The sequence below is a fragment of the Petaurus breviceps genome, unplaced genomic scaffold, assembly GCF_028583685.1.
Source record: "Petaurus breviceps papuanus isolate PSGF00001 unplaced genomic scaffold, PetGlider_PUasm1.0 115, whole genome shotgun sequence".
Lineage (NCBI taxonomy): Eukaryota > Metazoa > Chordata > Mammalia > Diprotodontia > Petauridae > Petaurus > Petaurus breviceps.
In genome coordinates, this window is record NW_027185612.1 from 2433888 (window position 1) to 2459875 (window position 25988).

At 43.7% G+C, this 25988-nt stretch overlaps 3 protein-coding genes across 5 annotated transcripts in view; all 3 read right to left on the bottom strand.

Annotated features, from left to right (window-relative positions):
* The window catches only part of IQCA1L (IQ motif containing with AAA domain 1 like), a 20012-nt gene extending 17973 nt beyond the window's left edge, over positions 1–2039 (bottom strand). Inside the window, exons 1-2 of the mRNA XM_069084740.1 lie at positions 2029–2039; positions 5–272 (exon numbers count right to left, since the gene is read on the bottom strand). Coding sequence (XP_068940841.1) covers positions 5–272; positions 2029–2039 — 279 coding nt within the window. The remainder of the gene's footprint in view (positions 1–4; positions 273–2028) is intronic.
* A 554-nt stretch (positions 2040–2593) lies between these two features.
* H2BK1 (H2B.K variant histone 1) lies at positions 2594–7718 on the bottom strand. The gene is given in 3 exon segments (XM_069083880.1): positions 2594–2788; positions 2790–2977; positions 7091–7718. Coding segments are annotated over 3 exon segments (477 nt in total). The 5' UTR covers positions 7334–7718; the 3' UTR covers positions 2594–2742.
* Positions 7719–11163: 3445 nt separating this feature from the next.
* Positions 11164–25988, bottom strand: part of ABCF2 (ATP binding cassette subfamily F member 2) — a 15553-nt gene continuing 728 nt past the window's right edge. For all 3 annotated transcript variants that reach the window (XM_069083852.1, XM_069083869.1, XM_069083860.1), the window contains exons 2-14: positions 24973–25171; positions 18734–18946; positions 17814–18168; positions 16711–16806; positions 15909–16011; positions 14960–15055; positions 14724–14843; positions 14529–14618; positions 14103–14213; positions 13746–13808; positions 13096–13224; positions 11909–12112; positions 11164–11306 (exon numbers count right to left, since the gene is read on the bottom strand). In XM_069083852.1, coding sequence (XP_068939953.1) covers positions 11169–11306; positions 11909–12112; positions 13096–13224; positions 13746–13808; positions 14103–14213; positions 14529–14618; positions 14724–14843; positions 14960–15055; positions 15909–16011; positions 16711–16806; positions 17814–18168; positions 18734–18946; positions 24973–25132 — 1878 coding nt within the window. In that variant the 5' untranslated portion in view covers positions 25133–25171 and the 3' untranslated portion in view covers positions 11164–11168. The remainder of the gene's footprint in view (positions 11307–11908; positions 12113–13095; positions 13225–13745; positions 13809–14102; positions 14214–14528; positions 14619–14723; positions 14844–14959; positions 15056–15908; positions 16012–16710; positions 16807–17813; positions 18169–18733; positions 18947–24972; positions 25172–25988) is intronic.

The window sequence follows — 25988 nt, forward strand, 5'->3', positions numbered from 1 at the left end:
CCACTTGCACCAATTCCTCCTTCAGCTCCAGGATCCGACCAGCCACCCCATCCAACAGGCGACGGACCAGCTGCCGCTTCTGGGGTTGCACCATCTGGTCATAGATGATGTCTAGGCTCCGCATCATCCCCAGGTAGTGCAGAAAGAGTGATGAGAGCCTGTAGATGAAGGAGCCTCGCTCTCGGTCAGGCACCGGGTCTGGCGGGAACTGCTCCTGGAACAACAACTTTTGTAGCGTCTGATGCGTGGAAACCCAGAGGCGCTGGTATGTCCTGGTGGTGGAGGTGGAGGGAGGAGAGCAAGGAGAAGATGAATGAGGGGGCAGAAAACGGAGTGAGGCTGTGTAATGCAAAGCAAAGGCCGTTGGATTTAGAGTCAGAGAATCTTGGACTGAAATCTCAGCTCTAACATTTATCACCTGGGTGACCTCTGTTAATTGAGGCCCTTCTTTCCACCTGTTTCCTCATCTTTAAAATAACAGGGATGGACTAGAATGAACACTAAGATTCTTCCAGATTTAATCCTATTATCCGAGATTCTTATACTCTTATGATTGACTACATGGGGATAATATTGATGAGTGAATCTAGAAAGTGAAACTGGGGGTCAGAGGACCAGTTGAGCGATATTAGAGGCTAGTATGGGGTTTGGCCCGAGTCCCAAGATCAAGAGTTCTTAACCTTTGTTTGGTCCATGGGTCCCCAAGGAGTCCATGCATGGATTTCAGGGCACTCATGAACTTGGATGGGGGGGAGGGAATTACATCTTAATTTCAAAATAATTGGTTTTCTTTGTCATCTCATATATGTTATACACTTAAAAACATTATTCTGAGAAGGTATCCATAAATTTTACTCGACTGTCAAAGAGGTTCATAACACAAAAAAGGTTTAGAACCCCCACCCTATGGAGATCCCAGAGAACAGAAGGTCAATAAAGGAATCAAGGACTCTTTGTGGGGAGGATGTCCTTGTGGAGTCAGGAGACCAATTAGCAACACTGGGGACATTTCTGGGATGTAGTACAGAGGTGTTAGAAGATTATATGGTGTCATATAGTAGAGACAGAGGTTGAAGGTAAAGACAGAGGAATAAGTGTGTAGAGGGAATCTCCTTCAACTACCACTATAGTTGAATCACAAAATTTAGGCATGGAAGGGACTCCAGTGGCTTATCTAGTCTGCTCTATACCCAAAGAGAATCCCTACTAGGTGGGGTGGTGGATAGAGTACCAGACCTGAAGTCAGAAAGACTCCAGTCTGGCTTCAGACATTTGCCAGCTTTGTGATCCTGGGCAAGTCACTTAACCATTTGCCTCAGTTTCCTTATCTGTAAAATGAGCTGGAGAAGGAGATGGCAAATCACTCTAGTAACTTTGCAAAAAAAAAATTCCAAATGGGGTTACAAAGAATCAGACACAGCTGAGAGGACTGAACAACTATAATATACGTAACAAGGTCTTGAAGACTTCCGGGAAGCAGGAACTCAATACTTCCCAAGACAAGTCTATTCTGGTTTTTCAACTGATCTATTTGTTAGGAAGTTTTTCCTGACATTAAGTTTACCTTGGCTCTTTTCCAACTTCCACCCATTGCTTCCACTTCTGCGCCTCAAGGCAGAACAAGTTTTCACTTATGACCACTATTCACATACTTAAAAACAGCAACGAGATTGCTGATCTTCCTCCACCTCTATCCCCACCCTCCCCTTTCACATAACCCTAGTCTTTTCTTCTTTAGGCTAAACAGTTCCTTAAGTTCTATTAATTCTGCCTTTAGAATTGATTAGTATTTCTGGGAGGGAAAAAAAGATGATGGATTGGAGCTGTAGAAGATGCCCTGTGAGGGGTGGGAGGAAGCTAGGGTGCAAAAGAAAGGCTCCTAGCCTCGGATGCTCCAAATAGGATTCGGTCTGAGTCTTGACCATATAGTATGACCAACAAATGGGAAGGATATTTTGTTTGTTTTTGGCTTTTTTTAGGGGTAAGGGTCTGCATTTAGGGTTTTCTTCCCACTCCCAAATCACTCACCCCTCAGACATGTTGCCCTCTTTCTTCTACAGCTGTTCTTTGTTCGGTGATTGTGGTTTCCATAGAAACCCCAGGTGTTCTACCTGCCCCACCCTGACACCTCATCCTACAAGGCACACATTAGGTAATAATAATGATGAGAAGATGAAAGGTTTATAGGTAATTTAGCATAGACAGACTCAGAAGCACAGAATACATTGGATTTCACCTAATATTTGTTGAGGGGATAAATGAGAAGAAAGATTTTAGCTTCAGGGTCCCAAGAATAAGGGCTCAAGTCAGCTCTTAGCATAGTTAAGTCCAGGCAGGCTATGGGATACAGGGTATGTATGGACTCATAGTTTGTCCAGTCTTAGAGACGTCTACCTCTTACCTAAGGGACCTCAGAGGCTTAGGAAAAGTGATCAGCAGTACAGGTAGTTGTAGAGTCAAGACTAGTAGTCTCCTCCTGACCTAATTCAGTGATCTCTCTGTGACCCCACAAGAGGGCTATAAAAGTCCGACAATTTTTCCAAATATGTGATAGGTTTGCTATTCTTTCTAATGAGAATCATAAAAATGTAAATACCTTTCTCACCCATTCACCAACCATCTCAGGCAGTGGCGATTCTTTATTAATGCTGCTAACATCATAATGAGCAAGGAACGAACTTTTTATCCCCCAAACCAATCCCTTTTCATTCCCTAAACCAGTCCACAAGGTAGTATCCAAGCTCACTTAGAGCTGGCATACTTGGTGACGGCTTTGGTGCCCTCAGACCTCATGTTTGGCCGATTCCCTGGGTAGCAGCAAACGTATGGCTGTCTGGACCTCCCGAGCAGTCAGGGTAGTCCGGCCTGAATACTGGGCCAGCCGGGCTGCCTCCCCTGCCAGGTGCTCGAACACATCATTCACCAGTGAGTTCATGATGTTCATGGCCCTGGAAGAGATGCCGATGTCTGGGTGCACCTGTGAAGGATGGAAAAGAAAATGACATTAGCCACATCCCCAATCTGGGGTAGGCTGGAAAGACAGCTAAACTACTTTCCTAAAGCTCCACCTACCAGCCTCTTTCTGGAGGCAAAAGACATAGAACACAGAAGACTGGGAATTTCCTAGTGTTGTTTTACAATCTTTGTCTCCTTGTTTTAGAGGCAGCCTAGTGTGATGCAAAGAACATGGGATTGACAGCCAGGAGACTTTGGTTCATTCTATAACCACAGGCAAGCCATTTCACCTTGAGAGAGCTTCAGTTTTCTCCTCCATAAAAAGATGAAGTGGAATAAGATGATTGCTAAAAGTTATAACATTATTTATTTATCATATCCACCCTTTAAGACATGCAGGACAGGCATCACTCCCTCCAAGCCATAGTTTCCTGATCTGTAAATTAGAGATGAGTAGCATGCCCAAGGTCTCATAACACATGTATGTGTGTCTACATATATACATGCATACATATTTATTTACTTGCAGGGTAGGAACTAGAGACCCAGGTCTCCCATACCCTAAACCATGATTCTAAGGATGGAGGGAAAGTCTCATTATAAAGGTTGATTTCATTTAATCCTCTCCAATAGTTGCAACCCCATCCATTCAACTTCTTTTCTCAATGGTGGTAGAGATGGAGATGGGGAACAGTTGCTCATCAGACCCTAGAAAGGTACTATTTCACGCTCAGAGAAAGGAATTACATCCTTCCTGGGCATTCTGTAGACTCAGTTGTAGACCTCTTCTCCCTCCCAGCACTTCCCATTCTGCCAAGAAGCATTTATTAATGCGTTATTTTAAATTAAATTTAACTTATTTTACTTTATTTAAATTTACTTTATTATATTTATTTTTATTTATAAATTCTATAAATTAATATTTATATAATTATATAAATATTTATATAATTTATATAACTATATATTTATACAATTACATAAATTATTTATTTAGTTATAATTTATTTCATTTAAAAATAAATTTTTTAAATTTATTAACGTGCCTGGCATTGGGCTGGATGCTGGAGAGAGTAGGACCAAAACAAAACTGCCTCAGCATCAAAGAATTGGGAAAGGAGGGGCAGCTAGGTGGTGCAGTAAATAGAGTACTAGCCCTGGAGTCAGGAGGACCTGAGTTCAAATATGGCCTCAGACACTTAACACTTGCTAGCTGTGTGACCTTCGGCACATCACTTAACCCCAATTGCCCTGCCTTCCCCCCTCCAAAAAAAAAGTATAAAAAAAAGAATTGAGACAGGGATCATGTCTCCACAGAAAATTAAATACAAATAATATTCAAAGTAATTTCCTTGGAAAGGAAACATCATCAATGACTTCCCATAGGACAGAGGTGTCAAACACACCAACCCTTGCAGTATTGCAGCCCATAACCCTTTCATTGCTACCAGAACCAGATTAAAATATCACTTGGAAATATTTAATAAAATATCTAACAAAATCAATAGAAGTACATTAGAATACAGAAATCAGTCCTATGCCGGGATATAGGGATCCTTAAGTAAAGTGGTCCCCACTTTCTCTTTGAGTTTGATGTCACTGCTGTAGGAGACAGTAATTCAGTTGAGCTGTGAAGGAAGGTGATGATGCTAAGATGAAGAAAATGTATTCCTGGCACAGGGACTGACCTATGCAAAGCCACAGCGATGGGACATTGAATGTCATTCATAGAGAAGGGCAAAGCAGGCCAATTTCAGGAGAATGCATGAAACCTGGAAAAATAGGCTGGAGTCAAACTGTGAAGGATTTTCAAAGCCAAATGACCTGAAGGGCACAGGTCAATTCCTTAACTTTCTATTCTTCTCCTGAGTCTCACAGGCCCTCTCCACCCCAGGGTGGATATTTCTGATCCATACTCTTGTTGCCTTTACTTGCTGCCTTAACCTAATAGGGAAGTGCCACACTCAGTGCCAGAGTGGACCACTCTCAACCAGACTCTTCTTCAATTGGTGCCTTCTGGAAACAGTGGCTCCCACCTACTCTTGAAGGTTAACCCAGAGCAGGGGTAGAAATTATAGGCAGGTTGGGGATTTGGGGGAAGAGGTAATTTTAGTCACTTCTACCATGTTTCCCCGATAATAAGACCTATCCCAAAAATAAGCCCTCCCCTTACTGTGTAAGATTCCTCTAAAATAAGCCCTCCCCCGAAAAAAAGCCCTATTGAAATTGCTACTGTAGTGGAGGTGGTCCCCTGCGCTACACGCTACATTATGGTACCCTCTGTATGCACCGCACCCCCCCTCCCCCGGAAACGCACGCCGCATTCCGAGCTGCATCCAATCAGAGCTGCAGCAGTGAGCGCGTCATCCTGTTCTTCCCCAGTGATTTGCTTATAAAGGTACATTTTTTTGTTCACATTTACCTGTTTATTAAAATTGCTGTCAATGTTCATTAAATAAGCCCTCCCCTGAAAATAAGCCCTCTGGTGTTTTTCTGTCCAAAAAATAATAAGACAGTGTCTTATTATCGGGGAAACACGGTAAGGATGAGAGAAAAGGAAAGACATACATATTTGTATTCTCCTACTGAATATCTAGTGCCTAAACTTGGGGAGGAGGAGAAAGCAGTATAAAGTTACAGTCTTCAAGGAGATTACAGTGGTGGAAATTCAGGGCTTGAACACGAAAGAAGAACAGGCAACATAGGCCAAGTGCTAAATGAGGGATCTAGGCAATGACGACCACAGCAGCTCAGAGAGGAGAGAAATCATTGCTCTGACTATGACTCCCTAGGGTAAGTTGCTAAATCAGTTTGGCTATGGCTAATCCCTTCTATCACTCAAGACTTCACCTTTCCTGTATCCTGATGGAATGAAGAATAGTGGCAAGGACACGGAGCTAGGAGCTAATAAGGCAGCTAAAAGAGAGATGGGCTTGCAGCCAAATCCCAGATCTTGCACTTACTGGCACTGTAGGCTGAGCTTATAGTCAGTACAGGCCTTCAGCACTGTCTTTCATATGATACCTCTCCAGAGACACCACGGACAGACCCCAGAACACAGAAACTCTGTCTCCAAGTTAGTTATGATTGGACTTTGAAGTCTCTTTCCACTGAAGTCAATCAACAGGAATTAATTTACACTCTTACTATGCGTCAAGCACTGTACTAAGGCTGGGGTATACAATAGTAATATATATTATTATATATATTATATAATATAATATATTATAATATATAACATAATATATTATATGTATATAATAATATAATATATTATTACTATCAACATAATATTAATATATAAATATTATATTAATATTATAATATAATATATAATTATTCTTATTGTAATATATCATTAATATTAATATATTATAATATATTATATATAATATATTATATATTATGATATATTATATAATATATTATAGTAATACTATAGATACAAATAATGAAACAAGCCATAATCTCCAAGAATTTGTTCTATCAGAGGAAACAACATGCAATCACATACAGAATAAATACAATGGGGAAGGAGGACACTAGTAATTGAGAGTGTGTATGTCTGGGGGGGGAGTTAGGAGGGGAAAGGGAAAAGGTTTCCTGTAGACAGTACCTGATTTACATCTTGAAGGAAAGAGGGATTCTCTGAGACAAAGGGAAGGAGGCAGTGCTTGGTAGGGAGAGGGGGCAGCTGGTGCAAAGGGATGGAGATCCATGATGGGGTACCATGTAGGAAGATCAGAGATGCAGCCAGTTTGGCTGGAGTGATGTAGAATATGAGGCTGGAAAGATTAGAGACAGGTGGTGAAGGGCTTTAAAAGCCAAACAGGAGTCTAGTTTATCCTACAGGCAATAGGGAACCAGTCTGCTCCCTTTGGGCTGCTGCTCCAACTGCTAGCCCTCATATTCATTGAGCTCAGTTACTCATACAGCAAGAGATGGCAGGTATCACCTTATCTAACCTCTTTATTAAATGGAAAACTAGATCAAGGATGCAAAAGGTGGGCCATTCACCCTATTCTTCTCTTCATCTCTCCTTCTAAGTCCACTATAGGAGCTTGTAGTAAGTTTTCCTTCATGGCTGCCTCTCTAGCCCAATCCCATAATTCCTTCCTGTTCCTACATTTCTCACCTGTTTCAACACCTTGTCAATATATACTGAGTAGGACTTTTTTCCACCTGGGGCTCTGCTCTGGGCCTGGTAACTCCCAGACTGGGACAACTGCTGTTGCAGTCCAGCTCCAGCACTCATTTTTTGAGGTAGCTTTCCCCAGTCTCTCTGGGGGAGCCACTTGTGAGAGAGCAGCTCACCTGACCAAGTTTGGTAGGAGGGGAAAGAGCACCTGGGAGGGGCAGGCAATTGGGGGTGGAGCATAGCTCAATTCCATCCTGAAGACTCCAGCTCCAGCCTAAGGAAGGGTTGATATGAAACAGTGCCTTCCTACCAAACTTCCAGGCAAAGTCAGAATTAGGAGTAGGTACCACCCACGGGGTGTAAAGGAGGGCCTTTAGATTGACATTTTTTATGCTGTAAGATTCTACTAACCATGGTACATGGAAAGGTAGCCTGGTATTGTGGTAGAAGAGCTGGGCTTAGAATCACAAGTCACATGAGTTTGAATCCCATAGGAGTCACTTAAGGCTGGATAGTGCACTAATTTCTTCATCTGTAAAAAGGAGGATAATGCCTGTGGTACATCCTTGACACAGTTCTTTCAAGGCTCAAGTACTCTGTAAACTTTAAGGTGCTAAATGTTAGCTATTGTTCAGTGGGTACTCATTTTGCAATATCAAGCCAAAAATGTTAGTAGATCACACATAGCATCCAAGCAACAGTAACAGATGGGAGAAAACAAACTTTTTTCCTTTAAAAATTTTATTTTTATTGCTTTTTTTTTTTAACATCGCCTTCATTTTGGAAAATAGCCTTCCCATTTCCCCTACCCAACTAGCCACCCTTGTAACAAAAGAAAATAAAATACAGTAAAATCAACCAACATATCAACCAAATCTGATGGGTATAGTGTTCCATCCTCACACTTCCCAACTCTGCAAAGGAAGGGAAGTATATTTTTCTGTCTCTTTCTGGTGCCAAACTTTGTCATTATAATTACATGGCAGGTGGCTGTTTAGTTGTTTTTTTCCATTTACATTGTAGCCATTGTATATTATCTTCCTGATTCTGCTCCCTTCAATCTGCATCAGTTCATGTCTTCCCATGCTTCTCTGAATTCATTATTAATCCTTTCTTACATGAGATTCCTTTAGTGTACCACAATTTAGTTACTCCCAATTAATGGTTGTCTACTTTCTTCCCGGTTCTTTATACCACAGAAAGTGCTGCTATTACTATTTTGATGTGTATGGAACCATTCTAACTTTTGACTTCCATGGGGTATATGCTTGACAGTGGGATTTTATTTGTCATTGTCCTGTAATTCCAAATTGCTTTCCAGGATGGTTGGACCAATTCATAATTTTTTCCTAAGGTATATTATAGTACCCATCTTTGCACAATCATGAGGAACAATTTCCAAATCTTGCTAATGGAGGGTACAACAATCTCCTCCTGCCTACTGGGCATTTTCTCCCCTTTCACAAAGGGCTCTTAGCAATAAATTTATCAAATGTCTCAAGTCTCAGCTAGTGTCATCAACAGTACATCAAGCATTTATTGAATACCTACTATGTGTTAAGCACTGTGCTATTCAGGGATAAAGAAGCAAAAGCTACTGTCTCTACTTTCAAGCTTACAATCTACCTAAGGAGGCAAGACTAAGGCACCTGGAACAACTGAGCACTCAATAGCTTAGAATGCTAATAAAGGCTTGTAGGCCAGGAAAGAGCACTCACTGTTCTGGCCTGGAGCAGCTGGGGAATGCTTCAAAGGAGTGGCAGGACCAGACAGATGGCTGGATTTTTCTCCCCATCTCCAATTCATACATCCTCTGGTATTTTACATTCTTCACTTCCCATCTACTTTGAGAGGCAGCCTGATACAGTGGTACTATCTTAGCATCATGGATGCATTATCTGTCCCTTTTACTTACTGGTTTGGAGACTTGAGAGAGCATGAAAGCTTGAGGCTCTAGGCGGGGTGGAGCCTTGGGGAAGAGGGATGGAAAGGAATGGAGGACAAAATGAAAAAAGGGAAAAACACAAAAGATAAAAACTTGACTGATTTCATAATTTTGGCTTGGCCCCAAGGTCAAGGAGCTGGTAGCTCACCCCAATTTTTGTTTAGCCTTACAGATCATAAATTTCTTGAAGGTGGGGGCATCTCATTACCAGGTTCTATAAATTTACCACTTACACCAAAAGGTTAGGCTGTGACTTAATGTGCAGGAATTTAATAGGAAGGGGGCAATGCTTATCCCCCCAAAATCAATTGTAAATAATGGAATTTCAGGAATCACTGAAAATATATTTTTGGGAAAGCTCTCAGACTTCAAATCCCACATGTAGCTACCTCTGTGGAAGTTAAGATCTTGAGGGTCCCAGGAAACCTATTGAAAAGGCCACTGGGTGTGAGGTCCAGAGGATGTGGGTCTCAATCCCAGCTCTGCTCTTTGTCACATGTAATCTTGGGTCCGTTTTCTGTAAAATGAGGGCTGCACTAGACGACATCCAAGGTTCCCTCAAACTACAAGTCCTGATTCTCAGCACTCACAGTCAATTTTGAGGGGCTAGCTCTCTAAGTCCCAGGGAAAAGTCTCTTCCTTCTGAGCCGATCCAGAAGCAGAGGAGAGTCATTCAGCCACGTGGCCCACCTCACCGTCATCTTTGGTGTCTGACTCCTTACACTTGACCTTGTTCTCCCCTCCAGGGCAAACATCCTGCTCCTCTTTCATCTCTCCAAACCCCACCCATCCCCCTAAGGGCCCCTCCCTGAAATCTCTTCTGACCGGGCCAAATGATTTCTCCTTTTTCAGAATGCCTCAGACTGCACCAGGGCATTGTCTAGTACTGTCCCCAAAACCTCTGGTTTGAAAACCATTTCTCCAACTAAGTCTAAGTCTTTGAGGGCAGGACTTGGGCTTCCCCTTCTTTTCTACACCCCTCCCTCAAGACTTGGGCTCAGTTCTTCGGATTGAGAGCAGGAGGGAGCCAGGGGCTGCCTGCCTTCTTGCTAACATAGGTAGGTGATGGTTTTGGAAGGGGTGGGGGGAAGGAAGAGGTTCACAGCAGCGCCTAGAGGTCAGGAATACTGAAGTGGACTGCAGCTAGTAGGCCAGATGGTATAAATGACAGAAGTAAAAAGAGAGTCCAAACAAATAGAATACAGTATATAATAATAAGCCTTTGCTTAGGCCTTGGGTTGCCTGACAAAAATCAGGTCATTCAAAAGAATCAAAAGGTAAAAGCTGCTCTGATCCAGGATTCCCTTTACAGCACTATGTCCTAATAGACTCACAGGTGTAGAGAAATGGGCAACTCCATTCATTCTCTTCACTAACACTCAGCCCACTCTCAGTTCAGCCTCCCTCGGGGCTTAGTACTCAGTGTACTCTCTGTCCAGCCCAGAATCAGATCCCACTCAGGGCCCCAATCCTACAGTGTGGGAATGAGGTCTCAGTGTTGGGGTCTGGGCCAGTACCCAGGCCAAGGAAGCAAAGTGTGGCTGTGGCTGTTTTTTTTCTTTTTCTTTATTGGACGCTTTGTAAGGGTGTCAGGCAGATCTGGTAGTTACACTGTTAAATAATTCTTTAAAAACCAACCAGGACCAGAACCAGGGCCCCAGCCCCTAGCTCTGAATCAGAAGCAGAAGGGAGAAGAGAAGCAGAAGGGGAAGGGGAGAGGAGGGGAGGAGGGGTTGGAACCTTCCTCATACCTCCCTGAACCCAGGCTCCCTTCATTGTGGCCCAACTCTAAGGAATTGAGCCCCCAGGTGGCCCTGATTGCATCAACATCCAGGTGTGGATAAGGTTGACAGTATGGGAGTGGGGGAGGGCAGCCAACTGTGGTCCAGACGTGGATAATGGTAAGCAGAGAGGGTGGGAAACAGACAGGTGTTGTCTGCAAGAGGTCAGAGTGCTCCTAAGGCAGGAATGGGGAGTTAATGGGAAAAGAAAAGGAAGAGATGGCAAGGGATGAGGAATATTGCAGTGATGCAAGAGCACAGCCCTGGGTCCAGTCCTGGGTGGCTGGTCAGGGCAGCAGATGGTTTAGTCCCCAGACCAAGGTCCTGCCCCAAACCTGTGGTGGCCAGCTCACACATTGTGGGTCCTCTTGGTGAGCTGGGGCTCCTCGTCCACCAGCTTGGACTTAAGGTGTTCCTTGTAGGCTAAGATGTCACCAGACCACTTGGTGATTGTCTGCTTCTCACAGACCCAGATCTCCTGGGCAACCTGCAAGAAGAATCACAGTCCTCAGTTCTCTTTACATCCAGTCCAGAAATTAGGACTGGTTCTGTCCTAAGAGATGGCCGGCAAGATATCCCCAAGCCCAACTCACTGCTCTGTGGCCCAGACATGGAATCCTAGGTTCAAACTTCAGTTGTGCCATGTAGTTTATCAGTTGTGTAAACCATGGGCAAGTCACTTAACCTCTCTAGGTCTCAGTTTCTTCATCCATAAAATGGGGATGGAGATGACCTCTGAGGTCTTCCAGAGCTAAATGCATCATCTCCGACCCTCCTTCAGTAATTCAGTTCAGTGTCTCATGGGCCCTTCCCAAGTGTCAGCACTCCTTCCTCTTCCCTCCCCACAAAGACCAAATGCCTCCAAGAAGATAAGAGTTCCTCCTCATAAAGGTGATCAGACCAGGAATCCTAGATTGGGGGAAGGGGGGGGGGAGAGAGGTCCTAGAAAGGCAGGCAGCTTTCCAGCTGAAGGTCTTTCAGGAACGACTCCAGAGAGCTGCCACAACGCTTTCATTCAGAGGGTCCTTTATCTCTAGTGTCTGTGTTTGCTCTCATGTCCTTCCCAAGCCCCATCCCTTTTGCTCCTACCTGTTGGATGAGCCGGAAGTCATGGCTGACTAGCATCATGCCACCCTCAAACTCATTGATGGCATCAGCCAAAGCATCTATTGTCTCGATGTCTAAATGGTTGGTAGGCTCGTCCAGGAAGAGCATGTGGGGGTTCTGCCAAGCCAGCCAAGCCAGGCACACTCGACACTTCTGCCCATCTGAAAGATTCCGTATTGGGCTCACCTGTGTGGGATCACAACCCTTTGACTTTGGGGCAACACTCTGCAGCCACATGCCACACTGTCAGTCAAGATTAACACACAAGGGGGCGGCCAGGTAGCACAGCGAGTAAGAGCACCGGCTCCAGTGTTGAGAAGACCTGGAGATCGAATCCCGGGCTCAGACACTTAGCACCCACCCAGAAACACCTGGCCGTGTAACCTTGAGCAAGTTACTTAACCCCAATTGCTTAGGGGCGGCCAGGTGGCTCAGCGAGTAAGAGCACCGGCTCCAGTGTCGGGATGACCTGGATCAAATCCGGGCTCAGATACTCCGCACCACACTCAGAAATAACTGGCCGTGTAACCTTGAGCAAGTTACTTAACCCCTATTGCTTTTTAAAAAAAAAAAAAGATTAACACACAAGATTCCTGACACAGCTAAAAATGTTTCTGGAGTCAAGAACCCAAGACAGACCTCTCCTTAATACCCCAGCTATAGCTCAGGGAAGCACTAAGCTTTCAATCCTGGATCTGAATGCAGGAGTCTGATCCCTGGGCTCTGTCTCCAGGGCTCTGCTCCCTTTTTCTTCCAAGACCACAGCTCTGTGTTATGGGAGATAACTATGAATATCTGAGTATCTTTATTTTTCCATCAGGCCCCTACCCTGAAGGCACAAAACACAAGGTGCAGTGAATGAAGGTTTCCAGCCCTTCCCACCATATATCCCATACAACTCTAAACCAGGATGGAAAAAAATCAGGATCTTATAAAAAGATGAAACATCTCAGACGGTTATGATGTTCATTCCCTGCTCTTTGGCCCTCTCTCATATCTGGGGTTAGGAAAGAGAAGGGGAGGATGACAATTTAATAGCTAACATTTATAAAATGTTTTGTTTTTAAAGGAATTTCACCAAGAGTCTGAGGAGCGGGTTCAGGACATCATGCCCATAATCCATCAGGCTCAGGATCCTCTCTGTTTCGTGGAGTGCCATCCTTGCTCACCTGCTGTTTCCCAGTCAGGCCATATCGACCAATTATCTTCCTCATTTCCTCTTTCTCTTTGATCTCCGGGTAACACTTCAGCATATATTCTAAGGGGGACAGATCCAAGTCCAGTTGCTCTTGTAAATGCTACATGTGGAGAACAGCAACAAGCCCAGGGTTAATAACCTCTCTCTGAGTAGAATCCTAGAAGTGACAGCCACTTGGTCCTGGCCCTTGAGGGCCTTGACCCCTGAGACCTCCAGCCTGAGGGATGGCAAACTCACTGAGGTCGCTTACATCTTTACGGCATCGGGTGGAAAAGGAACAAACTAGACAAGCTGTACCCATCCCTTATTGGGGAGGCAATAAAGTCAAAGTGAGTCAGACAGAGGTCTTTTGTACCTTAGGCAGCCGGCAGATAGAACACTGGACTTGGAGTGAGGAAGACCCTAGTTCAAATCCAGCCTCAGATATTTACTAGCTAGGTGCCCCGTACAAGTCTTTAAATGACATTTGACTTCTGTCTGTCTCATTTTCTTCAACTGTAAAATATTAGCAGCACCCACATCACAAGGTTGTTGTAAGGATTAAATATAATCTTCATTTCTCAGCACAGTGCCTAGCACACAGCAGGTACCACATAAAAGCTTATTCCCTCCCCTTTATACCTGATGATAGCGGCCAATCTTGACATGAGAGTGTTTTCGAATCATCCCATCTGTGGGCAGCAGCTGAAAGAATAACACAACCATGCAACACATAAAACTTTCCCCACCAAGGGATGCACCAGCGTGCACGTGCACACACACACTCTTTCTCTCCACCCCCCCTTCAACCACACAGCTAAACAGAACACAGATCCACAAACGCATTTTGTATCCTGGCCACCCTAAATGGATTTAGGAAGAAATCATAAACTCCATCCCATCTCAAGGAACATTTGTGGGGAAGCCTGCCTGAACAAATAAAGCCTCTCTTCCTTCTCCCAAGTGGATACACATGCAGTCTGACCCTCCTGATCCTACCTCTCCTGTTAGCAGCTTCAGCAGGGTTGACTTTCCAGCTCCATTGGGCCCCACTAGGGCCACACGTGTATCCAGGTCAATGCCAAACTCCAGGTTGTTATAGATGCAGGGCTGTTGTTTGGGTGAAGGAAATACAGACATCTCAGTACCCTGTCCCATTGTGGCAGTCTCCTCTTTAACCTCCACTCCCAAGACAGGGAAGACCACAGATGACAAGAGACTAGGGTACCTTATCCAGCCCCTCCCCAACTGTCAGATCCTGAATTCCCCTACTCTCCAAGGTGGTATGAGTGATGACTGCTTAGAAGGATCAGTCTTGGCCTCTCAGCGTAACTGGGACTCATCCTTCAGTCCTGGCACCATACCTCCAATTCCTCCTCTTCACTACTCGGCCCCTCAACCTACCGGGATCCATTCCAAACTTACCCCATCATCTGTGTACTTGAAGCTCACATTCTGCACCATGATAACAGGTGGAGGAATTTTCCCACACGGCGGGAAATAAAATGAAAGTGTCTGAAAAACAGAAGCACAGAATGTTCACTAGGGTCTAGACCCCCTTCCCAGCTGCTTCCCACCAGCAATACATGGCCACAACCCGATGGCCCACTTGGCCTCTACCTTATCACTAACAACTCTCTCTGTCAGCCCTGATGCCATCATCTTCTGCAGTGTCTTCTCTTTGCTCTGGGCCTGCCGGGCCAGCTTGGCACTGCCATGACCAAATCGAGCAATGTAGTTCTGAAATAGACCAGGGTAATCAGGGTAAGGGTACACGACTTCTTCCCTCACACTTGAGCTTCTAAAAGCAGTTTTCCCAGAGCCTTGTTCCAAGCTTGACTCCACAGCCTTTATACCTTCATGTGAGCAATCTGATCCTGTTCCCAGTGGAAACGTTTCATTTGATTTTCTTCCAGTTCCAAACGTGTTTTCACATACTGGTCGTAATTACCCTGTATGAATGAGTCGGATAAAAAAGGCAGCTGTATTCATTCAGGTAGGTCAGGGGTTAGAGGAAGAACTATTCTGCCTCTAGCTGAGCAAGATTACACAGCAGGTAAAGAGCAGCTAAATGGTACAGTGGATAGTGCACTGGGCCTGGAGTCAGGAAGACTTATCTAGTTCAAATCTGGTCTCAGTCATTTAACTTACCAGCTGTGTGACTATGGCCAAGTCACTTAATCCTATTTGCCTCAATTTCCTTATGTGGAAACTGGATAAGGAGATAGCAAACCCACTTCAGTATCTTTGCAAAGAAAATCCCAAATGGAGTCATAAAGAGTCAGACACAACTGAAAAATGACTATGAGAAAAAGAGGGGGATATATTCAAGGTCAAACCCTCAGATATGGGAATCTACAGATGTGGGAGCAATTGCTGAGCAGATATAAAGAACATGGCAACTGCTGTGTGTGGGAAGTGAAGAACACAGCAGTCACCCAGAGAACAGCAATAGTCCTTCCCATCACCTGGCCCAGGGCAAGCTCGGCCAAGATTGATTCTCCCCATCGTGGACACGAGTAAACAGCCTTTAAAAATGGGCTGCCAAGGTTCTCATCTCTGTTCTTTTGTTCTGATGGGGAGGATTAAGATGCAGATCTCCTAGCCCTATACTTTCTGGCAAGGAATGAAAAATTTTAAGAGTTTTTAAAAAATATATCTTAAACAGAGAACTCTATCTGTTATAAGGATAGTTCATTAAGAAGTGAAAATGAAGGTAATGTAAAAATAAAAGCAAAAACAAAGCTCTATAACATGCATGAGTTCAAAGAGGCCACCCCAATGGTGTTGCAGGAGCCCACTCACTGTGTAATACTTGAGTTTCCGGTTGTGCATGTGGATGATATTAGTACAAACACCATTCAGGAAGTCCTGAGAATGGGAGACGAGGACTAGAATTCGCTTGAAGCTGAAAAGGCAAAGAACTCATGAAGGAGGCCAAGCTTTCTCATTTTTCCTTAACCATTTTCTTAAAAATCAGGCAGATGGAGGGCGGCAGTAACCACAGAAGCAAAAGAGAAGACAGTCAGATTGGATATGTATACATACTATACACAAAATAAAATATGGAAGTGGCTATGCAGAGACAGCTGTCTGGGCTGGGAGGAAAGTAGCATGGATGAAAAAAATACAGAAGTTTATAGGTTTGGATAGACTGGGGAAAAAAGTGTAGAAAACATTGCCCAAAGTAATTCCCAAACACAATGTAGGACCCAAGTCAATCAGGGATTTCTTTAGGTCTCACCGGCGTTCTTCCTTATCCCCTTTACTAGACTTCCAAGTTGAATCTAGTTTATACAGAAGCTCCTCAGGGGGCTGCTCTTAATTTGCTATAGGGGTTGCTTCTGACCTTAACCCTAGCCCATGGGTTCTTAATCTGGGCACAATGAATTTATCTTTCTAACATTTCAATACCTATGTTTGAATTGACTTGATCCTGCACATTTTATTTTATGCATGTACAATCATTATTCTGAGAAGGGGTCCATAGGCTTTTATCAATCTGCTAATGGGGTTCACGGAACAAAAGAGGTTAAGAATCCCTGCCCGATCCAAGCCTAATGATCTGCCCTACCACAACTTCCCATACATATGCACACACTCTTACGTCTTCAGTTCTTCTTCTAACCAAACGCAGGCATCCAGGTCCAGGTGGTTGGTGGGCTCATCTAATAGCAGCATGAAGGGCCGGATAAAAAGGGCTCTGGTGGGAAATGGCAGAAGAACAAAAGAGATGCTTATTAAAGTTTGTACTGGGATGGAACCTCTACATACAGACACACAGACACTCTCTTACTCTCTGGATCAGGCCCTGAGGAGTCTGAGAGGTAGTCTATGGCTCCCCAACTTTAGAGGGAAAGGTAGAACTTGGAGATGTGAAAGAGAATGACAGAAATAATTACAGGGCTGGAAATGAAGACTTTTAAGCAAAGGGATTATTTAGCCAAAGAGGAGAAGAGACCACAGAGGACCTAATAAAGATGCTGCTGTTTCTTTTATAAGTCTCCACCTACACAAGAGACCCAGGAAATAAACTGGAATAGCCACAAGCATCAAGGTGAGACATAAGCAAGAACTACCTGACGATGGGGTTGTCAAACCCAGAAACAAGGGAGAACATGGAACATGCTCCTTTCCTGGAGTGGTTATTCCTTTGAAGAGGAGAGACCCAACTAAAGTGGGTGAAGGGCAGCTCTGCCTAGAGGCAGGGAGATGGATTTTAGAGTTCCTTCCCCCCTAATGTTCCAAGACAGAAGGTGGCAGGCAGCCTTTCTAAAGCTCCTCTTTAAATACTCATTCCCTTGAAGGAGGAAAGTGAAACCAAGAGCCCAGGGAAGGAGCAGAGAGGGAAGCTGACTTGGGGAATGTGCCTAGGAAGTGCCTGGAGCCTCCAACCTAAAGCAGCCAGAAAACTAGGTATTAAGAAGGTAGAGTGAAAGGAGAGGGTAAGTACCTAAGCTGTTAAACATCTTAATCAGTTCTTTAGTACAGATTATTAGGAATCAGACACAAGACAGAAAAGGGGCAGTGGAGCTGAAAGGTACTGCCAGAGAAGGAAGAAAAGAGGCCTTCTTCACAGTTCTGTCCTGTTTAGATGTGTTACCCATACAACTCTCCCAAGCAGTTGGAGTTGAGCTCAAAGAAACTATAGAGACAGATGAAGGTCTGCCTCAAGGAGATTAGGTTGGACTGAGGTGGGGAGGAACCCACCTGGCAAGAGCAACTCTCATTCTCCAGCCCCCACTGAAGTCCTTGAGTTTCTTCTGTTGCATGGCAGGTGTGAAGCCCAAGCCATGTAGAATTCGAGAGGCCCTCATCTCTGCCTTGTCAGCATCCAGCTCCTCTAATCGTTCATACAGCTCCATCAGCTTCTCACATTCAGCATCCTCATGGGCAAGCCGCTCAGCCTCTCTCTCCAACATGGCCCGCTCTGTATCCACCTCCATCACGCACTGTAGGGGTGTCTTGTCACTGGGGGGCATCTCCCTAGTCAGGTGGTAGATATCAATGTGCTCTGGAATAGGTACTTCCCGCTTACCAATGGCAGACAGCAGCATGGATTTTCCTGAAGATGAAGGAGAAATTTTAGGGAAAGGGAGAGGAGGCAATAGGGGATAGGATGTGGAAAGTGGAAGAGGATGAATGAGCATGGGCATTACCTGCACAATCTGGTTCCAGCCTTCTCTCACATAACTTCCCTCCATAAATGCTTCATCCCATGGAGACGGTTTTACATGTCCCCTCCTACACTGAGTTTGAAAACACTGCCTCCTTCCTTTTATTTGCTGTCTAGCTCACTTCGATCCATCTTAAAGGACCTAATCATTCACCTTCCCAGAAAGCCACAATGAAACTTCCCCTGGCCAACTTAGCCTAGTGTTTTCTCGCTCCTCTCATCTACCAGCACCGGCTGTACTGCATGCTGCATACCACTCTCCTGCCTTGTATTGTCCAGCTGCCTTTTCCATTTCCTGCCTACTGTGAGGGCCCTGAAGGCAGGAGCAATGACTTAATAATCTTTGCCTCCTCCTTGGTGCCTGGCATCCTGGCCTGGCACACAGTAGATACTCTATAAATACTGCTGGTTGCCAAAGTAATCAACTCCTTATCTGACCATTCCAGTGACTCACCAATTCCATTCAGCCCAATGAGGCCATAGCGACGTCCTGAGTTCAGCTCTAGCTTTGTGTCACTGAGTAACTCTTGACCATGGAAAGTGAGGGAGAGGTTAATGATGTGGACATCAGTGCTGTTGGGGTGAGAGGCCAAGACTCCAGTGACAGCTCGGGCAGCAGCTTTCTTCATCTCAAAGTCTTCCAGCTCCTTGGTCAGCAAATCCACTTCTAAAGACAGCAGGGTTGAAAAAGCAAGGGATGAGCTCAATCAACACACAATTGCTCACAAAGACTAGAACCCAACTCATGTCCAGGAACTTCACAATGTTTAATAGTTATTAAAAACAATCTGCTAGATCAATACTGATCCGCTAGGCTGGCACATATCACACAAACCTAGCACCTGGGCACACTGCTCTTTAAGAACATTCTAGTTGGGGCACCTTGGTGGTGCAGTGAATAGAGCACCAGCCCTGGAGTCAGGAGAACCTGAGTTCAAATCCGGCCTCAGACACTTAATACTTACTAGCTGTGTGACCTTGCACTTAACTCCAATTGCCCTGACTTCCCCCCTCCAAAAAGACAAAAAAAAAAAAAAACCAACCAAAAAACCACCATTCTACTCGACTTTAACTTCTCTGGCTTCTGTCAAGGAGATAGATGGAACCTCATCTCACTGTACTAAGTGATCTCTCCCCTGTGTTTATTTAACTATAAATTATATAATTAGTTTTTTAATACATGTTAAATTTCCTTAACTAGACTGTAAGCTCCTTGAGGGAAGGGCTGGTATGCTTTATCTGCCCTTCGGCAGATGCTAAAGGGACATGGTCGGCTCACCTCATCAACTAAGGAGGCTGTGTTTCCAGGAAGCCAAACTGCCCAGAAGGGGCTAATCATAAGGCACTATGGTCCCCACCAACAGGGCATGAAAGGAGCGTGTCATTCCTGGTGCCATCACTATCCTGCTGAGGAGGAAATGACTATATTTAACTTCTACAGAAAAAGCCAGGTTCAATGGCTGGGCCCACATCACCAGATGGCAGATCATTCCTTGTGAATCATATAGTTACTACTCCCTTACATTATGAGCCAAAACTACTTCCAAAAATGGTCCCTGAGGCAGTGACAGGGTTATGGGAAGCCTACTCACCCATTTCAGTTTTAAAATTATTATTCTGAAGGGCAGAGAGAAGTTTTTTGAGATTTTCTTGGATAAAATGAAATGGCAATGGTAGAAAAACAGATGGGAAAGTTTGGAAGACACAACATAATGGGAAAATAAACTAGCTTTGGAGTCCAGAAACCTGGGAACTAGTGCTATCTTTTTACTAACTAGCTGGGTGAACTTAGCCAAGTCAGTTTACCTTTGAGTATCCCTGTTTCTTTATGGTCATAGAATGTTAAGACCTGGAAGGCATTTTAGTGATTATCTAATCCAGGGATGGGGAACCTGAGACCTCCAGGGCACATATGGCCCTCTAGGTCCTCAAGTGCAGCCCTTTGCAGGAATCCAAACTCCACAGAACAAATTCCCTTAATAAAAGGATTTGTTCAGTAAAACTTGGACTCAGGCAAAAGTGGAAGGCATAAGTATTCTAATCCTTGCCTTCAGGTTGCAGATGAGGAAATGGGCCCCTAAAGGCAAAGTGCCTCAGTCCAACTCACATAAACAGGTCATACAAGATGACCTGGATGCCAATCCAGTGTTCTAACCCCTCATCACACTGCCACTTTGATGAGGGATAACCAATGCCTGCCTCATCTATTTTGGGGTTCACTGTTTCTTTTCAGGATCAAATAAAAGAATGGATACGAAAGTGTTTTGAAAGTAGAAAAATGCTTTACATCATGACCAATGTGAAAATATGTTTAATATGAATGCATAAGTAGAACCTATATCAGATTGCACACCATCTTGGGGAAGGGGGAGGGGAAGGAGGGAGAGAAAATCTGAAACTCAAAATCTCACGGAAGTCAATGTTGAAAACTAAAAGTAAATTAATTTTAAAAAAAGAAAGTATAAAAATGATATAAATGCGAAAATGAGTCCTAGAGAATGACTAATAAGTTTAGAAACAGGGTGGGGGCTGAACTGGAAAAAAATTACTCCAGAAGCAGTTAGTAAGGACAATAGAACTGGTCTGGTTCAAGATAAGGCTTTAGAGGGGCAAGGTCAAGTTCAATGAAGGTGTGGAGAGAACCCAGAGAAATTAAGAGGGACCCCACAACAGAAAAGTTTGTCATATAATTAAAAGAACACTGAATTTCAAAGGAGAGATTTAGGTTCAAATTCCACCTCAAAACTTACTATCTCTATGACCATGAGCAGGTTAATTTACATTGCTAAACATCATTTTCCTCTACCAGACTGGGATAATACCACCTACGGCATGAAGCCCCACAGGGTTGTTGTATACGTTAAACGGAAATTTATAAAAAAGTGTTTTGTAAGCCTCAAGTGTTACATAAATGTCATATACTATTACCATCCAGATTACTGTTAATTCAGAGACAGAATGATGCTGATGACAGCATCAGACTAAACAGATGACATTTAAACCATGGCATTGTAGCCGGGCCAAGAGCCTGCAATCGTCTAGGAATGAGGCAGCACTAACAGAAGCCATTGAGACAGACGAAGGAACGGAAGTAGGCCACTTGCTCATTCTCAGATCCCCAAGCTGGCAACCTTTGCAGTTATCGCGTGGTCTGGTCCAACGGTGGGGAGTGCTGATGGAAGTTGGAACAGGAAGAGAATGGTCTGCTTAAATGGATTAGACCTATGGGTCCAAAAGTCCCTTTGGGGACAGGTGTGATTGTTGTTCAACCTTCATTTTCAGAGAACCAATGACATCACGGGGCGATGACTTACATACGAATTAGATTTAGGAAAATATCAAAGCTCCTTTGAGAGCTACTCCCCAGCTCCTGTAGCTCCTCCTCCAGTACCACTTTCCCTACCTCTTTTTCACTGCCCCGGACCCATGATCCTTAGGTCATACCTCTGATCAGGATCAGACCATCTGCCTCAAGGTTCTCAACCAACATTATCCAGCCTTCTGATTCCCATCTTTTCCCTCACTATTTCCAAACACATACCCTCTGTTCTAGCCAAGCCAATTTCCTCACTGGCCCCTGAATAAATTACATTCATTCCTACCTATCTTTGGTTCAGGCTGTTTCCACAGAGAATACTATGACCCTGCTGAATCTTACAAATCAAGAAATAAAAAAGGACAGAGGTTACTCTCTTTGAAGGTTTTATTGGTTTTCCATGCTCTGCTTCCTGGGGAACATTGCCTGGCAGAGGTAGACTGGCAAGGCTCAAGTTTGGTGATATGTAGCACAGAGTCATTCCAAACACTGTGGGGAGTTTAAGAGAAGATTCAGCTTTCCACAGCCTGAAAGGTGGACCACAGGGGCTTTGAAAGAAGTGGTAACCTTGAAACGTAATAAGGGAATAAGGGAAGTTCCAAGAGACTTAGAAAGAAATCTAGCTCAAGCCTTTGAGGAGATACTATAGTGTAATGGGAAGAATAATAGCCTCGGAAGAAGGAAACCTGGGTTTGAAACCCACCTTAGATATTTACTAGTTGCCTGACCAAATTTAGAGGCTCACTTTCCTCATCTGCAAAGTGGAAATAGTACTTGTCCTACATATACATCATGGGGTTGTGAGAAAAGTGCTTTCCAAACATGAAAGAAGTAAATACACATGAACTTTTATCATTTCATAGCAACTTGAGGTTAAGTGACAAGAAACCTAGATTCCACTATCTTAGAGCCTAGGTCTGATGACAAAATGTTTGTCTCCTTAGAGAAAGCTGGGAGCTGGGGAATGAATCTTTGGTCTAAGAGTGGAAGTAAGAGTTTTCAAACTTTCTAATTCATTCAACGTGTATCTACTGCTTTAAAAATCATATCAATCCAAGATCATGGCTCCACTTTACCTAGGAGAGGGTTTCATCTTCCTTTGTTTCAAATCTTACTTTGGCTACTCTCATTTCTTCCATCTTCCCCATCTGCCCTTGATCTAGTCAGGAAAAATGTTCTGCCCCTTGGTCTGTGATGACCTTTTTATTTTGGGTCAAAACTGCCTGTGTTATTATTAGAAGCATAAACTACTAGAATATTGTAAATTCTCCTGTGGGATTCTAAGAAGGGACCACTCTATGAGAAGTGAAAACCAACTGAAAATGACTAATCTTTTTTGACATACCAAAAAGTATAGAGTTTGGAGGTGAGGTATGAAATGTTAACTAGATTCACAGTGTGAGTCTTACCTGGACCAGGGTTAAGGTCCAATGGAAGCTTTCTGCTGCCAAAATTTAGCAGAACTTCGAGAAAGGAGGCCAGTTTTGATATCAGAAAAAAGAAGTGGTCTATCTTGAACACTGAGAGGGCTATGTTGAAGGCTAGCTTCCAGTCTCTAAAAGGGAACAATTATTTAGAGCCAAATAGACTACATCTAGGTTAGGCTAAGATGCTAGTTAGAAGTTGGAGAGCTGACATTCGCTTGGAAAGAATCAGCCTTATCTATGCTTTCAATACTGACCTAGATGGTCAGAAGGTGGGTTGGATGGAATGAAAATGACCACCTTGAGCTCTGTGATTGTCATTTTCTCTTTCCTTTACCGGTTTTTTAAACCTCAGAGTTGTCTTGACTGAATTAAAGAGTTGTCCAATATCTTAAAGAAGGAAGGACAAGTTTCCAGAGTTAGGTTGGTGGTAATATTTCAAAATAAAATGCTCCTTTGGGGCACTGGTTCGGAAATTTAGCAGTAAAAGTTATTCCCTTTCATCAACATTTCACCACACAGCCTGATGTCTTACCAGTTTTCTCCCAATCAATGTCCCAGGCATGGAGTAATCCCCTAGTTCTTATTTTCTTCCCTCAGTTTCTCCTTTCTCTTAATGCTTTTTGTCTGGCACCATTTATTTTCATCTTCCTTAAATAGCTATTGTGCAAAGTACTTTCATGGGTAGAAAGGTTACAAAAAGGTAAAAGTGGAACAAAGAGGCAAAAAGAAGAAACTATCTGGTTCTTGTCCTCAAGGAATTTATAATCTAGATGAGGAAAAACGACATAAAAAGAGCAATAAAAGACAGCATTTGCTAAGAGTCAAATGATATGTATAGGTAATAAGCATTTTACAGGAATTCAGGGAGGACAGAGATTATTGTGGGCTGGTATAGTTGAAAAAGAGTTCATAAAGGAGGAGGTATTTAGAGTCTGATTGAGAAAGAACAGTACTCAGATAATTGGGAAGGGGAAGGATGGTTATTTCAGGCAATGGAGAATGAGAAGGCATGAGGAATGTCAATATTTTAGACTGGTTGCAAGAGAAGCTCCATATAATGAATAAATGAATTCTTTTTTGGATGGGGGGAAGGTAAAGGGTAGGAAGGACCTGTAATTTCATTGGTATAGGAAATTCCTGATGAGGAGAACCTTGCTATGATGTAGGAAAGCAATCATTCCGACAATTAGTCTTAGAGCTGGCCTGAAGCATGGATTAAGAGGTTAAGTGACTTATACAGAATCGTACAACTACCATATATCTGGGATGGGACTTAACCCAGATTTTTCCCACTACTGAGGCAGGCTTTCTGTTATACCACAGTGCCCCCTCAAGTAAATAAATAACAAACTAAATGAATATCAGGGTAAGGAATTACTTATCACATTATCTTGATACAGTTGGTTAATCTGTGTGTTTCATCTCCCTAAACTCCTTAGAAGACTAAAGGGAGAATGAGGATCTTACTCTATCATATTTCTCACAAAAATATGGTTTGATGCCTTAAGTAGCATATACTCAATAAACATTTCCAACAAAATAAAATAAAGAAAGAAGTCTCTTTTTAGGGGTCAAATATAAGGCATCTTTTCGTTTGTGGTCAATAGTTCTTGGAGGGTTCCATGAGACATACAATCTAGCACCTTGACCACCAAATAGACACGGTGAATTATTATCCACTGTGAAAATAAGAGGCCGAGAAAGAAAAGTATACAGACCCCAGGATGAACATACCACTGCACTCTGGCATCAGATACTCAACAGAATCTGTGGACTCAAGTCACAGACCCAAAATGGGGCCGAACATCCATGGCACAAGACTGGTTCTCTGTTCTTTTCGGCACCTGAATCTTGATGCTAAAAAAAGTTACATTCTGACAACTCAATGTGGGAACTCCATATCAACTTAGAATTATCAGAGAACGCCCATAAAAGATACTTCAACCTTACCTAAGGATTCTTTGCCATTGGCTTCCTCATTTTTCTCCTCTACTACCTGTGGCTCAGTGACAGCATCTCCGTTTTCTTCATGCCCCTTTCTGGGCCGCTGCCTGGCTTTGGCGGCTTCCTTCTTCTTGGCTGCCTTCTTTTTGGCCAGATCAGAGGGCATGGTGATGAGCCACAGGTGTTACAGTTCTTTCAGCTTAACCTGAAGTGAGAAAGGTAAAGAAATCTCCATACCAAAGAACTCACCACAAAGAGATAGACAGGCCCTTTCTGTTCTCTCTCTTTAATCTTTTGTGTAGCAATCTTCTCTATACCCAAACCACGGTGTCTTACATACCCCAAATATTTTCCTGACTCAGTCCCATCATCTCCTCCTGAACCCCCACTACCAGATCACAGACCAGTGTTAGATCTGGAGTCAGAGGAATCAGTTAGAATCTTAGCAGTGCCAGGCAAGTCACCGAATCTTTTTGGCCCTCAAGTTTGTCTGTAAAATGCCTGTGGATCAAATAACCTCTAAGGGTCCCTTCCAGATGTAAATCCTCGTTCCTACGGCCTAGCTTTGCCCCTAAAAGAAATTTCTCCTTGCCCCCCGCTTCAGTTTTACCTCTTCTTCCCCTCCAGGCTGACTACTTCTCATTCCTTTTCTTTCTTAGGGTCCTCAACCTCTCCCACCCTTTCACAAGCTCTGCCCAGACTTTTCCGTTCCCCGATCCCTTAAACTTCACATTTTAAATACTTTGTCTGTCCTTTCCTCTTCTTCCTTCTTTCCTCTACCCCTTCTTCCGGTCACTGTTTTCTGTGCCCTCCCCTTTCTGCCTGAGCCCTCCTCTCCTGTCTCTTTCTCCCCAATGCCACTCCTGCCCACCCCATATCCTTGTCACTCCTCCACACCACTCTCTCCCCCCACTTTCCATTTTCCCCTCGTTTCATTCACTCTCGATTCTTCACCCATGTCTCTCCCCCCTCCCTTCTCCTCTATTTTTCACTCCACTCTCTTCCCCCTCAGCCCCTCCCCC